Source organism: Tupaia chinensis, unplaced genomic scaffold, assembly GCF_000334495.1.
Source record: "Tupaia chinensis unplaced genomic scaffold, TupChi_1.0 Scaffold143796_1, whole genome shotgun sequence".
In the NCBI taxonomy this organism is placed as follows: domain Eukaryota; kingdom Metazoa; phylum Chordata; class Mammalia; order Scandentia; family Tupaiidae; genus Tupaia; species Tupaia belangeri.
In genome coordinates, this window is record NW_006203646.1 from 2,824,899 (window position 1) to 2,840,723 (window position 15,825).

A 15,825-nucleotide genomic window follows, 5' to 3' on the forward strand; every position below is an offset into this window, starting at 1 on the left:
TTGACAAACTTCCCCCCCCCGGGGGGGGGGGGTGACCATGCCACAATCCTTTTCTCCATTCTCTTCTCAAGATTCTGGGTGTGCCTGCACATGGGCCTGGTGTGATTTTCAAGCCATCAAGTCTGAGAAGTCTGTGGTCGGCCAGGCTGGTAGTCCAGTGCCTTCAACATGATGCCACCTGCTGACCCCACTTGCTTATGTTTTCTCCCAGGGTATATTGAGTATTTGAGAAAATCATCATCATCATTATTATTATTTTTAATTTTCTGGAGGGTGCATGCACTTGCTAGAGAGACAGATAGAAAAAGAAAGTGAGAAAACAACCCCACATGGTCGTCTGGCGGTGCCTTTTCCCATTTCTCCTTTCAGGACTTTGACTTTGGTGTGTTTCGGAAGAATCTAAGTTCAGGACTTGAACCATTCAGTCAGACATAGGATCTAGCTGCCTTAAACACTGCACTACCAGCCGGCCATGTTAACTAACTAATTAATTAATGATTTTTCAAGAGAATTGAGGTTTATTTGACTACAGTTCTGGCCATGTGCATGGTCTAAAGGCATTATGAAATAGTGAAAAGCAGGATCTTGAGCAGAATGGCTGCCTCTCAGTTTCCATGATTAATTTTCAAATAGAGCTAATTATTTTGACAGATTAAATTGAAATATCTTATATCTAAAGTTACTTATTGTTGTTGAAATCTATCAGTCTATTTCCAGAAACATCCAGAAATTGAGATATGATTAAAATATTCAAGTGGCAGGTTGTTAAAAATAGAAGTATTGGCTAAGGCCTAAAAACAATACATGAGGTTATCGGAAAAGTCACAACGATTTTTTTTCTATGCAAAAATGCTTCAGGACTTTTTTTGATAACCCAGTAGCCAGATCACTGTGTGACTTACAGTTGTAATTTGATTTTAAGAGCTAGCAGTGGGCTGGCTGCCTCTTGGGTTTTTTGACTGGAATGAAATGCCTTGTAGGGTTTTCCTGTATCTTCAAATTTGTAGAGGCAAAGGATGTGAGGTTCCCATAGATCAGATAGGGGCCCACGAGTCTGTGTGGGATTTTTCTTAGGTCCTGTTCCAGAGGACCCTTTAAAGAGTGAGGAAACACCAACAGAAATTGAATGACTGGATTCCCAGGAGCTGAGGAAAGAACCAAGAACAGGCAGAGGAGGGTGCGTACCAAGCACCAAGGGTTCCACAGGACAGAGGTCCATAGAGATGGGGTCAGTCTCAGAAGAACCCATGGAAGTATCCAAGAGAGGGTTCTTCTGAGACTGTCCCTGGTGCTGTGGTGGTTAAGGTGACTGGATCCCATGTGGCTGACTGCACAGTTTGCGTCCCAGATCATGTGGCTTGAAAAACACTCCTAGCATGCCGCATGCGTGTGTCCAAAATTCCACAAGGAGGGAGAAATGGAGGAGACAGGATTGCATCGTGACCATCCCCTTGGGGGCGCTCTCTCACTTTGTCTCTCTCTCGTTCTCTGTCTTGAGGTGTATATATATACATCAATCTATAGATATAGATATCTGCGTGTGTATATATACAATATATATACATAAATTGAAAATCTGTATATACATAAAATCTATGTGCACAGATATATATATAGAGAGATATCTGTATACATACAAATACACACAGAGAGAAGAAATATATGGATATATATACACGTATATACAGAGAGATACAGACCTATTTCTTTCTCTGTATATTTAACCTGTGTGTGTGTATAAATAAGTAAAACTCCAGTGAGCGTGCACACTCTCTGGCAAAAGAAAAAAGTGTCCAGGAGAAAGTTTTAAATGCCTCAAGTCCAAGGAGCACCAGCACCATGTTTTTATTAGAGTACACTCAAGTAGGGACTTTCCTTCTTCCCTCCCTCCTCCTTCCCTACCTGCCCCCATTATGGGTGAGTTGGAGAAGAGACTGAGACTTGCTAGGTCCACAACCTCTTCCCCTCTCTAAATTGCAGGTGTTCTGTCCAGAGGAGGCCTGAGCTAGAGTAAGAGGAAAGTCTCAACTTTAAAATAGTTTCAGAGTTTTGGTAATTAATTTTATAAGTCAGCGGGAGGCACAAATAATGTTGCTTTATGACTACATTTTGAGTTAGTGTATTTAATAATAGTAACATTCATTTATGAAGGTATTTGCTAGATTAGAAAATCTGTAAAATTTTTTTTTAGTTTGTGATATACTTTAGTATGAATATGAAACATCTTCAGATTCTTATCAGTGGCTATGGTTTTCTCTATTCAACTAAGATTCAGTTGGGGGACCAGCAGTTGGCATAATGGCTATGTTGCTGGACTCCCATGTAGTCGACCGCGGTTTGAGTCCCAGACCCAGTGGCTTAAACTCATGCCAGGCGCGTGTGCGTGCATGCCCAAGATCCCGAGAGGAGAATAGAGGAGAAGGGATTGCGGCATGGCCATTCCCCCTGTGGGGTGATTTCTCGCTTTCTCTCTCTCTGTCTCCCTTTGGCTAGTGCACGTGCCCTGTAGTAGAAACCTCTCCAAAAAAAAAAAAAATTAATTGGAAATAAAACAGAATCTGTAAACTATTAAGTAGCACCTTTTCTTCCAAGTTTGGTATTTAAGCAACTTCGCATTCCTTTTCTTCCATTTTAGGAGTAAATTTTTTTTTAATCGCTAGAGGGTACATGTGTTTGCGGGGGTGGTGGGGACAGAAAGCACTCCTCAATGAGGTGTAGTCATGCCACTTCCCCTTATCCTCATTCCTCTTTACCATCAGGATTTTGGGCATGCATGCACAAATGCTCAATGTGTTTTTCAAGCTGCCAGGGCCAGGATTTGAACTGTAGTCAGCCATGCAGCATCTACTTCCATTAACTGCTAAGCTACAGGGCATCCCTTCAATAATAAACTTTTAATGAAAAACTGAATAATTTGACTATGCCATTATTTCTTAGGGTTGCAGACTTTTTAAATGTATTTCTAATAGGGGAATCCTGAAATCCAGAGTATATTGTGATTTTGATTTATACAGAATTACTGGTTGGAATAAACACAACAGAAAACAAACAACTTCATCTTCTGGTGCTACAGGAGAGATTTCGGCAACAATATGACTCCTTCCTTCTTTCACCTAAACAGGATGAGTAGTCATTTAAAGAGAATATGTCAGTTGAGTCATATTCTTCTGTGAAAGAAGATAATGAAACCTGCGGCCCTCGAGCTGAGCACCGTGTGTGCTGGCTTATATTTACTGGAATGTTTAAAGCTTAGAGGAAGTTTCCATCATGCGGAACAAGGAAATTTGAGTGTCATAGCTGGGAGCACAGTTGATATGCCAGAATGAAAATTTCTAATGACTCTTAGTAATAAAGTATATCCAGCAAGCACTTTCAGTATTTTAGCTTTCTAATTTTAACTCTTTCATCAAAGAAATACATTAATTTTTATTTTTATTTTTTGGAGAGGTTTTTGTTATAGGGCGTGTGCGCTCACCAAACAGACAGAGACAGGCAGAAAGACAGAAAGCGAGAAATCCCCCCCCCCCCGGGGGGGGATGGTCATGCCGCAATCCCTTCTCCTCCGTTCTCCTCTCGGGATCTTGGGCACGCATGGACACGCACCCAAAGTGAGTTTTAAGCTACCGGGTCCAGGATGCGAACTGCAGTCGACTACATGGGAGTCCAGCAACATAGCCATTACACTAACTGCTGGTCCCTACACTAATTTTTAAAAGTTAAGTAATACCACAATTTTATGACAGATCTGTTCTTCTGCACACTCTCTGCCCACTGTCAGTATTATTCCCTGGAGACCTCTTCTTCCAAGGCATGATTGTTTCTTCCCTGCTGTTTTCTCTTTTATTCTTTTCTAGAAATCTTTAGTGGACATGGATCTCCTACATTGAACCCCTAATTTTCTTATTTATTTATTTATTTGAGAGGTTTTTGCTATAGGGCATGTGTGCTTGCCAGAAAGACAGAGACAGAGAGACAGAAAGCAAGAAATCACTCCCCAAGGGGATGGCCACACCGCAATCCCTTCTCCTCCATTCTCCTGTCGGGATCTTGGGCACACACGCACATGCACCCGGCATGAGTTTAAGCCACTGGGTCTGGGACTTGAACCGCATCTACTACATGGGAGTCCAGCAATATAGCCATTATGCCAACTGCTAGTCCCAAACCCCTAATTTTCTTACTGTTGTATTTTCCTTGTTTTGTGTACACTCTTGTGCCTTTGGGGGGTGTGTGTCTTTTTGAGAATTCCTTTATCTTTTTGACATTTCCTAACTTTGCTTTCTCTGTTGAATTATTACTCATTTTTTTTTTTTTTTGTATCCATTGACTTTTTTTTTTTTAAGAGAGATTTTTACCATAGTGCATGGGCGCTCACCAGAGAGACAGAAAGTAAGAAATCACCCTCCCTGGGTGGGAGATGGCCATGCTACAATCCCTTCTCCATTCTCCTCTCAAGATTTTGGGCGTGCACACATGCTGGGTATGAGTTTTAAACTGCCAGGTCCAGGACCAGAGAGTGACAGAGAGAAAGAGAGACAGAGCAAGAGAGAGAGAGAGAGAAAGTGAGAAAGCAAGCCACCAGGTCTCAGACTTGAACCGCATTCAGCTATGTGGGAGTCCAGCACCTTTAACCACCACACCACCTACAGGCCCCTACGGCCTTTTATTTTAATCCCCTTTTTTCATTTGGGCACCTTACTTTTGCTATGGTTTTATAGGCTGTGCATGATATATAGGAGCCTCAGTTTTAGCATCTGCAGAGAATAAATTTCAGTTTTCCTTCCTGAATTGGAGAAAGTAGTGGTCTGGCTAAAACTAACCATGAGTTGCCTCAAAGCTCTTTTTTTTTAATATCTTCTATAATGTTGACATACCTTATTTATAGATTCTCTCCCTCTTTCTCTTTTTTTTTTTTAAATTGCCAGGTATCTTACCAGAAGACAGAGAGAGAGAGAGAGAGAGCACTCCCCACCCACAGTGTGGTGTGCTTATGCTGTAAACTCTTCTCCATTTCTCCATCCTCTCAAATTTCGGTCATACATGCACATGTGCCTGGCATGTTTTTTAAGCAGCCAGGGGCCAGGATTTCAATCATGGTTGACTCTGTGGGATCTAGCCTTGTTTTCTTTTTGAGTTTTCCTCCTTTTTTACGCCTTTATGAATGTTTTCCACATATTTGAATAGCAATTCTTTTTTTTTTTTTTTTTTAATGATACATTAAGTTTCTTTCTTTTTTTTTTGGAGAGATTTTTGCTGTAGGGTGCTTGCACTTGCCACAGAGATAGAAAGAGACTGAGAGGGAAAGTGAGAAATCACCCCTTAGGAGGATGGCCATGTGTAGTCTGTTCTCCATTCTCCCCTTGGGATTTTGGGCATGCACACACACATGCCCAGCCTGAGTTTCAAGCCACTGGGTCCAGGACTCAAACCACTGTCAGCCATATGAAAGTCTAGCACCTTAACCTCTGTGCCACCTGCTGGCCCCTATTTCTGCTACGAGAGGCAAAGAGGTGAGAGAAGAAAGGCATCCCTAATAGGGTCTTCACACCAGGATTTGTCCTCAGTTTCAGCTGGCCTGCTCCAAGGGCACATGTGAGCCTGTGTGTTCAGGGACATGTCCAGATGCAAACCCGAAACCTCTCCCTGTGGATCCAGTGTTACTACTCTGCCACCACCTGGCATGGGATCTAAGTTCTGTGAGGATCTTACTGAGCCACGATCCTCTCACTCAAGCCTCCCAGTCAATTAGGATTATAGGCAAGGACTACCGAATAGGCATGTTTAGGTCAATTTAAGATCTGAACCTGGGCCTCCCATGTGACCCCAGCCTCAGTGCAGCAGCATCTCACTGCTTACCTCACACACCCTTCACAGCTGGATCTGGATACCAGTTTTTTATAAAGGGCTAAACATACTGCTTTGTGGGAACAAATACCAAATGTGTTTTATAGTGTGGTAGATTGTTAGGAATATTCAGCTTTGTATAAAGATGATTGACATTTTAAAATACTGTTAAAAATGGGATAGAACACAAACAGAAATTTCAGAGCTTTTTTCACATATTTATATATGTTGCTTACCCGCCGGTAACCAACAGAATGCAGATTCTGCACACGCATGCCCAGAGTGGTCAGGTGGTTTCTGGACATGAAGCTGGAGCCGTCCCTTTTGGGTCATCCTTGAAGAGCTTCATGTTTTACCGCCACATCACCATCTGGCTGCTTCTTTACTTTTATGGTTTTCTGTGTTTTTATAATGATCAGGTGCAATCTTATGCAAGAACAATTTGTTTGAAGTTTTAACTTTCATGTTTAACTTATTTGGAGAAGCTTGCATGGTTCTATAAAAATAATTAAAGGTGGAGAAACCTCAGAACAAGTCTTGTTGCAGTGCAATCTTAGACAAGTATCTCTTGAATTTTATGTTTTTCTTTTTTTTAAGAGAGTTTTTTGCTGTAAGATGTGTACGCTCACCGGAGAGACAGAGAGAGAGAGAGACAGGAAGTGAGAAATCACCTCCCCAGGGGGGACGACCACGCCGCAATTCCTTCTCCTCCATTTTCCTTTCAGAATCTTGGGCACGCACGCACACACACCTAGTGTTGAGTTTTAAGCTGCTGGGTCCAGTCCTTGGTTGACCACGTTGGAGTCCAGCGACATAACCATTACACCATCTGCTGGTCCTGGATTTTGTTTTTAGCTGTAGACTGGAGTAGTTAAATATTGAGTACCTTTAGAAAAGGGGCCATATGTATAAGAAAATATATATGTGTGTGTGTGTATGTATACATATATGTATATATGTAGCTGGATTATAATACTAAGTTAGACATTGTTTAAAATTTTTTCCATGTTATACATGCTATCAGAAATGTGAAGAAAAACAGTGGAAATCTATACAGCTTTTTTCAAATCAGCCCTTGGAAATTGGTATTCAAAATTCACAGAATATGTAATTATGTGAATATGTAATTAAGATCAGATGAATTTAAAATTTGATTATAAAATGTTATCTAAGAGTTGTTATTTAGGCTTCTTAAAAAGCTATTACCATCCTTGTCAACAGTGTTTTTTTGTTTTTATTTTGTAGATGCCAAGTGCTTAAAATGAAATGCATTCTGTTCCTCACTTTAGGTCAGTTGGTGGTGTGTACTTTATGCTCCTGTGTCATGAAAACAAAGCAGATTTGGCTATTTTCTGCTCATATGCTTCCTCTGCTAGCACGACTCTGCCTCGTTCCTCTGGAGACTATAGTTATCATCAACAAATTTGCTATGATTTTTACTGGATTGGAAGTTCTCTATTTTCTTGGGTCTAATCTTTTAGTACCTTATAATCTTGCTAAGTCTGCATACAGAGAATTGGTTCAGGTAAGACTGACAACCATGCAAAGATAAATAAAATTCTATGTAAATGTTAAGGACATTAAAATCTATTTTTATTTCATAGTCATCGTTTTTATAGTTTCAAAACAGCAGTGGTTTCCAATCTAGTTAGGAGCATCTGGCATTCTTTATTAGGAAGGCAATAAAGAAGTGGTTCTCTGGAAGCAGATGGGGGTGGCTAATACCCTGCTCCTGTTTACTAGCTGTAACCTTGGGATAATCACTTAATTTTACTTTCTGTAAAACGGAGCTAAAAATAAGAGTTGTACTTCTCTCAGGGTTGCTGTGAGATTTAAATGAGTTCAATGCCAGGGTGATGACCTTCAGTATGTGTCAACTATAGCATCAAGACAAAATAATAAAGAATTGAATAACTAGACATCAAGTCCTGATTTTCTCCTGATTGTAATCCTTCTGTGACTGGTTTCTTCCTTTTGTTTATCTAATGTAGTTAAACTGAAAAGTTAAATAGTTTTGGCTTGTAATATGGTGACTTCCACGTAGATGCAGTGTTTGAACTGATGGCCAACCTTAACATCCGTCTTGGTATGCCGTCTCTCCCCTACTATTTTTAGCCTTTGCTCTCAGACAGATTATTTTCAGATACAAACAGTCGACACTTGGGAGGTAAATGTTTCTGTTTGGTGTTTTAGTATATAAAATAGATCTCAAGCCTGATATTTGTATAAAAAGAGAGTGTTGAAATAGTCGTTCTCTTTCGCCTCCTGAGTGTGTACACGGTATATAAGGCACAGGAAGCTCTTAGATTAGTCAGACTGAGAGTCGGCAAAGTGTTCTCTTATGGCCCCAGGGACAAAAATAATTTCCCTAAACTCTTGACCTTCGCCTGATTCTACCGTCTGTTTTCCTCTTACACAATGATTAACTTGGGCATTTTTCCCAGAAGTAGATCTTCCAAAGAAGAGGAGGTTACCTCTACACTCTTAGTAAAGAGTTGCTTCATGGGGGAGGGTTGTAGGTGGATTCTGAATTAGAACAATACATTTAATTTAAGATAATATGATTTTTCTTTGAATTCAGAATTGTTATGCTATCCTAGTTTGCAATAAACAGTAGATATTTGCTAAATTCTTAGTGCATATCAAATATTTAGTAACCATAAAGACATATTTACTCTCTTGGTTAACTTAAAATTCTTGTATCACTTAGTATAGTACTGTTCAAAATAAATTATAGGTTATGAAATTTGTGACTTGGAAAGAATTGGATAAGCAAGAAATGGAAACTGTTGGATTTGTCTAGTGGCCTGTTCCTTGAATGGAAAAAGGAAAAGTATTCTCTTTATTTCATTGCTCAGTTTTCCTCTGATAATAATTTTGCAGCTGGTTGGGCAATTTCCTTTCTCTTTTAATATTTTTTAGTTGGGAAAATAGAGATAAACTGTGACTAAGTTGTCAAAAAAGCATTTGCTTTTCTAACGAAAAGAATTTTAATCTAGAATAACCTGCAAAGCAATGTACTTTGAGTTAATTCTGTAGAATATTAGTAGCTTATTGAAACATTCTGTTACCAGCTTGAGAGATTCTAGCAAGACAGTTGGCTGCTGTTACCAGGGTCTTGTCCCTAGCTCGATTACATCTGTGCTCTTGGATTGAGTCAGTTCTTGGGAATTGATTATCTATTTTGTAAAGAGATTGTTTTATAAACTGGAAAACTAATTTAAGTTATGGTAGCTTGGTAAGCTATTTTTTAGATGTACCTTTTTGTAGTGTGAATATAATTGGAAAACCAAATAAATTGAGAAGCAATTTTGGGAAAAAGACTCACTAACTTTGTTCTGCAGTAGAGCAAACTTCTCTGTTGATTAAATATTCTGTTTTCCATTGAACTATTTCTCACCAAGGGCATTTCTGGAAAAAACCTGAAATATTCTTTCCCATTTCCCTTTCCCTAGCGCCTCAAACGGTTGCTTCATACATGGTACTCTGATTGCTTTGGTTAGATATGTGTTTTACTACCTTTCCGCAAACTACTTTTGAGGTAATTTTTTATTTTTTATTTTTTTTGGAGAGATTTTTGTTATAGGGCGTGTGCGCTCGCCAGACAGAGACATAGAGACAGAAAGCGAGAAATAACCCCCCCCCTGGGGGGGATGGTGACGCCGCAATCCCCTCTCTTCCATTCTCCTCTCGGGATCCTGGGCACGCACGCACATGCGCCCGGCGTGAGTTTTAAGCCACCGGGTCCAGGACGCGAACCGCGGTTGACTACGTGGGAGTCCAGCGACATAGCCATTACGCTAACTGCTGGTTCCCGATGTGATCTTAATTTGACCTTATTCCTGAATTATTAGGGTAATTCACTGTTGCCTCAGATGAGTGAGTTATCATGTTAATAATAATGCAAAAGCAGTAAAATTGTGAAAATATGCTATTTTGTAAGTATGTATACAGCTGACTTTAAAGGAACTCAGCTGAATGAATCTTGCGATAAAAGAAAAGCTGTTTAGTTTTTCACTTTAAGTCCTTCACATTAAACTTTTAAGTGTTTAAAAAGTGTTTATTGAAGGTGATGCAAGATATTTCCCTTTGTTCTTTTCCTATTCAGGTGGTGGAGGTTTATGGCCTTCTAGCCTTGGGAATGTCCCTGTGGAATCAACTGGTAGTTCCTGTTCTTTTCATGGTTTTTTGGCTCGTCTTATTTGCTCTTCAGATTTATTCCTATTTCAGTACTCGAGATCAGCCTGCATCACGTGAGAGGCTTCTTTTCCTTTTTTTGACAAGGTAATTAATGAGAGCTTATGATACTGTGTATATAACCTTAGGAAGAGAAAACTTTAATTTAGGAATACTAAGTTCTACACTTTTTTTTTTTTAAGAATTATAATTATTTTAAACTTTTTGCTGTAGGACACATGTGCTCATCAAAGAGAGAAAGAGAGACAGAAAGTGAGAAAGCAAGCCACCAGGTCTGGGACTCAAACCACATCAGCCATGTGGGAGTCCAGCACCTTAACCATCACACCAGCTACTGGCCCTCCTACAGATTCCCTTTTATCAACAATATTACTTTATATTTAAGATACTCTTTCCATTCTGTGGATACCTATGTCTGGCAATGCAGTGATTTGCTAGTGCAGTAATGGCATGTCTGCTGCACTATGGGTCAGAGTATAGCAAATGGTTTGTAGAAAGATACGTAGCAAATTGTAAAAGTGTGTTTTCAATGTCAAGTTAAATTATTGGGTCAGTAAGAGAAAAGTATGTTACAAAAATAATTATGGCTTATTGAGTACTTAATATGTGCTACACTACTGAACACTTCCCTGTTTGTTAAATCTTCACAGCAATGGGAAGAGATAGGTGCCTTTGTTACCATATTATAGCTGAGGAAACTCCCACCAAAAATTATTTGCCCCAGGTGACACTGCTAAAAGAGGCAAAGCAGACACTGAAATCCCATTGGAGTTCAAAACTTTCTACTTATCGGGAACCAGCAGTTAGCATAATGGCAGCTGAGGAAACTCCCACCAAAAATTATTTGCCCCAGGTGACACTGCTAAAAGAGGCAAAGCAGACACTGAAATCCCATTGGAGTTCAAAACCTGCTACTTATCTATACATTTTAATTATGCCCTATCATTATTATTGTTATCATTATTATTATTTTAGGTTTTTGCCATAGGGTATGTATACTCACCAGAGAGTCAGAGAGAGTGAAAGGGAAAGTGAGAAATCACCCCCTAAGAGGGATGGCTACACCACATTCTCTTCTGCATTCTCCTTCTGGGATTTTGGGCGTCCACGCACATGGGCCTAGAGTGAGTTTCAATGCCCTATCATTATTATTGTTATCATTATTATTATTTTAGGTTTTTGCCATAGGGTATGTATACTCACCAGAGAGTCAGAGAGAGTGAAAGGGAAAGTGAGAAATCACCCCCTAAGAGGGATGGCTACACCACATTCTCTTCTGCATTCTCCTTCTGGGATTTTGGGCGTCCACGCACATGGGCCTAGAGTGAGTTTCAAACTGCTGGGCCCAGGACTTGAACCATGGTGGCTGTGTGGGAATGCATCACCTTAACTACCATGTCACCTGTGAGCCTCATGTTCTATTTTAATGTGTTGCTTCACTCTTGAGAGAGTCAAATAATTGGTGAAATGAGCATATTATAGTACTTTGTAGTTAACACAAAAGAATCCTAAGACTTGATTTTTTAGATAAGTTTTTTTTTTTTTTTTAATATTTTTAATTTTATTTACTCATTTCATTTTGACCAGAGAGTCACACACACACAGAGAAAGAGGGTGAGAAAGCAAGCCACCAGGTCCAGGACTTGAACCATGGTTGGCCATATGGGAATGTCCAGCGCCTTAACCACCACACCACCTGCTGGTCCCCTAGATAAGTTTTTTTTAAGTCTTCTGTGATTTGAGTCTGTTTCCCAGTTGAGTGTCTTTATTGTGAGTTTATGCTAGATCCACATTTGTGATTTTTTTCCTACCCTGAGTTTGACCCTTAAGTTCTGAGAATCTAACACATGGGTATATACGTCGGTTCCCTGGCTTATTGTTTTTCCTCCTAGAAAATATATATAGGCAGATAAAAGTTGTTTTTCAGCCATCCAGTGTGGTAGGAGAAAATGTTTAGTGGTATTGGGAAAAAGAAATTTAAGACATATTTACTGTTTTGTTTTTGTTAGCTGTTTTTTTGTTTTGTTTTTGTTTTTGTTTGTTTTTTTGCCATAGGGCATGTGCACTTGCCAGAGAGGAGAGAGAGAAAGAGAGAGACAGTGAGAGGGAAAGTGAGAAATCATCCCACAAGGGGGCTGGCCACACTGCAATCCCTTTTCCTCTATTTTACTGCTGGGATTTTGGGCATGCACATAACACGCACCCAGCGTGAGTTTCAAGCTGCCAGATCCGGGACTTGAACCATGGTAGGCCTCATGGGAATCCAGCGCCTTAACCATCGTGCCACCTGTTGGTCCATGAAAATGAGTAGCCTTTAATTATAAGTAATTTTGATAAATATATGGTAAATTGATACCAACATCAAGCACATTTTAATGACCAATATTAAGTAAGTTTAGTTGTTATTTGTTTTTATTATGAAGGTTTTATGCAGAAATTCTAAGTGACTCATAAAAAAGAAAAACTGAAATTAAATAAAAAGATATATAATTCTGTGGTAAGGAAGGTACCCTCAGTGTGGGGCCTGGAGTTGGCTGTGCTTTCAGCCAGACTTAGCCATTGCAAAGCACAGTCAAGTGAGGTACAGCGCGCTGTGATGGGCTTAGCGAGTCACTAAGCTGGGCAGGAATTTGCACTTAGAAACTAAGCAAGTAGTACTGGGATTTTACATGACGTTTAGGTGTCTTGCCAAAATAAAGTTTTTTTCTATTCCTTTTCTATACGTAACCTGTAAAGATGATCCTTTTTCAAGATAAGAATGTTTCATTTTGGTTTTTAATTGAAAAGTTCCCATATTGGTTCTTTCATTAATATATATTGCTGTAAGAATTGTTCTCTGTCCTTCATGCTTCTGTGTGTCAAATTATATTTATGTGTTTTCCTGCAAAAACTTATTTACAAAAAGAGGATTGGAAGCTTAGCCAAATACCCCAGCTAAACAACAACAACGAAAAGCTCTTGCAAACCAAAAAACAAGAAGAGAAAATAGAAACTAAGATAAATTAAAAATGTCTCTTATTGGGACTAGCAGTTGGCGTAATGGCTATGTCACTGGACTCCCATGTAGTCAACCGTTGTTCGAGTCCCAGCCTGGGTAGCTTAAAACTCACACGTGTGTGCGTGCGTGCCTAAGATCCTGAGAGGAGAATGGAGAAGAAGGGATTGTGGCATTGCCATCCCCCCTGGGGGGTGATGTCTCACTTTCTGTCTCTCTCTCTCTTTCTAGTGAACGCATCTGCCCTATAGCAAAAACCTCTCCAAAAAAAAAAAGGCTCGTATTGAAGAGCGAGGGAAGAAAGACAGTAAATTTCCTAATTTCTTTTATTTCCTTAAGGCTAGGTTGAAATCTTTTTAATACTTTAGTATGCCCTCTTTGGAAAAATGGTATCACATTGTTTTCCCTTAAGAGAAGGGGCCCGCAGTGGGCAGCAGTTAAATGCGATGCTCTCTGAGGCTGACCTGTATGGGAAGGTTCCAGGCTCATGTCTGCATAGCTCCCTGAGTACACCAGACACACATGTGCCCATGAGCTGGAGCTGGCTGAGGCTGGGAGTGATCGTGGCATGCAGACCCTGCTGGATGTACTGTCTCTCCCTCTCTGTCTCTCTTGCTCATGGAGATAAAAGCTTAAAAAACATAAGAGGAAAATAATATGCTTCTCTTGAATATGCTATTAAATCGGGCTGTTTAGATGTAATTCTCTAGTTACGGAGTTGAGAATAGAGAAATAGCATGGACCCCTCAGTAAAATTTTCATCCTTTTCCAATTAGAATGAAGTAAAATTTTTAGTATATTTTCAGGCATGATTTTTGTATTTTAACACTACAGTTTATTTAAATGTGATATCGTTTCTGTGAGAACAGTGTCAAACATTTCAGAAGTTAGATTTGTAGGCATGTTATAAAATTATTTATTCTTTTAGCTATCAGCCACAATGATTGTGGCTATTTGGACTGCTAACAGAAAACTGTCAAAAAAAAAAAAAAAAAACCAAAACAAACAAACAAAAAAACATGTTCTCATCATAATGTACATTGGCCTAGGTAACATAGAATGCTTTCATTTTTGCACAGAAAAATACGTCATGGCTTTTCTGACGACCCAAGAGTTGTATAAATCCTAAATTCCACTCAGTACATACTGATATATACACTAAAAGTACATGTAAGTTAGTGTCTAATATATATTAGTTCAATAGAGTATTTACAAAAACTAGTGTAAGTTCTTCCAGTTATCCTTATATGTGGCATCATAACTCACTTTTATATAAAACATTGATGTTAAACTTATTTTTAAATCGTCTTGGGCATGCTTTTGAAATGATCCTTTAATATGCATTTATTTAAACCTAAATTAAATATAAGACACCAGTAGTATGTAAGATGTTGTAGTGAGTTGGGTCAGGGAGCTGCCAAGTCAGTAAAGTCCCTGCTCCTTTGCAGTTTGGGCAAGCAGGAGTTGCAGCAGGGAACCCACCTAGCTATATAATCTGAACAAATGAAGAGCCCGCATTTCTCACAAGAAAAATCCACTGCTACACAAGTTTCTTTTACATACTCAGCATGCTAATTATATGTTTCTTGAAGTTGGAACAAGATTTATGCTTTTTGAATTTTACTTCCTTTTAAGGAAAGTACAGGTAATTAAGGAAAATAAAGACCTTGTTTCAGATATGTTGTCATTTACTGGATATTTGCCAAAGAGATAGAAAAATGTGGACTTGACTAATAATAAGTTTATTTAAATTATTAATGGTTGATTGGGTGATCACCTAGGATTTTGGTTTGTAGTGTTTTAGTTGTTGAGCATCAGGCATGGTGGTTATGCAAAGGTTTAAAACGGTTTTATTCCAAATAGAACATTTATTCTGTCCCTTCTCCCTTTTCTTTCCAGTATTGCTGAATGCTGCAGCACTCCTTATTCTCTTTTGGGTCTGGTCTTCACGGTTTCTTTTGTTGCCTTGGGTGTTCTGACACTCTGCAAGTTTTACTTGCAGGGTTATCGAGCTTTCATGAATGATCCTGCCATGAATCGGTAAGTTCTTCATTTGAATGTGTCTAGAAATTTAAATCCTATAGATAATTTGAAGTAATGGTGAATTTCTTTGGTCAGTGAGTTTTAGAGAAAATGGAATTTTGAGAATTTTTTTTGAATGGTTGCAATATCTGGATTAAAGTACTATGAAAAAATAAATTTCTGTGTAAGAAAGACATTTTTATTATGTGTACATTATGATATAGTAGACACCTTTCTTTCCTTGATTTTAAGGGATTTTTCAAACACTTTTTCCCATTTTTATATGAAAAACCATTCACTTTTCCAAGATTATGAAGACATTCACTCAAGATTTTATCTTTTATAATCATAATTTTGTTCATGATGTAAGTAAGTTACAGTTCAGTATATCTAAGAACATCAGAAGTATCTGGCTCATTAACAAAGCATCTTAGAAGAAGTTGCTTTTTTTCTCCCACTCATTGCATGCTAAAATAATAGCTGATTATTCTTTTCTGCATGTAATGATACATGTGATTGTATATTATAGTATTAATGTTCAGTGATATGAAGTTAGTATTCTAATCAGGCTTTTAGTCAGATTAAAAAATATGTAACAACAATCTATGCCTTTATATTATTTTTCTCTTTGGAATGAAATGAGATTTGGATTATTGATCGATTTATTTTCTGAAAATGTATGCTTTTTCAGGGGTATGACAGAAGGAGTGACACTCTTGATCTTGGCAGTGCAGACTGGGCTGATAGAGCTACAGGTGGTTCACCGG

General features: G+C 38.8%; 1 protein-coding gene across 1 annotated transcript in view; it reads left to right on the forward strand.

Annotated features, from left to right (window-relative positions):
• The window catches only part of RNF145 (ring finger protein 145), a gene marked incomplete in the record, with an annotated part of 51,811 nt that overhangs the window by 20,211 nt on the left and 15,775 nt on the right, over positions 1 to 15,825 (forward strand). The window contains 4 exon segments of the mRNA XM_027766936.1: positions 7,134 to 7,369; positions 9,953 to 10,128; positions 14,936 to 15,076; positions 15,750 to 15,825. Coding sequence (XP_027622737.1) covers positions 7,134 to 7,369; positions 9,953 to 10,128; positions 14,936 to 15,076; positions 15,750 to 15,825 — 629 coding nt within the window.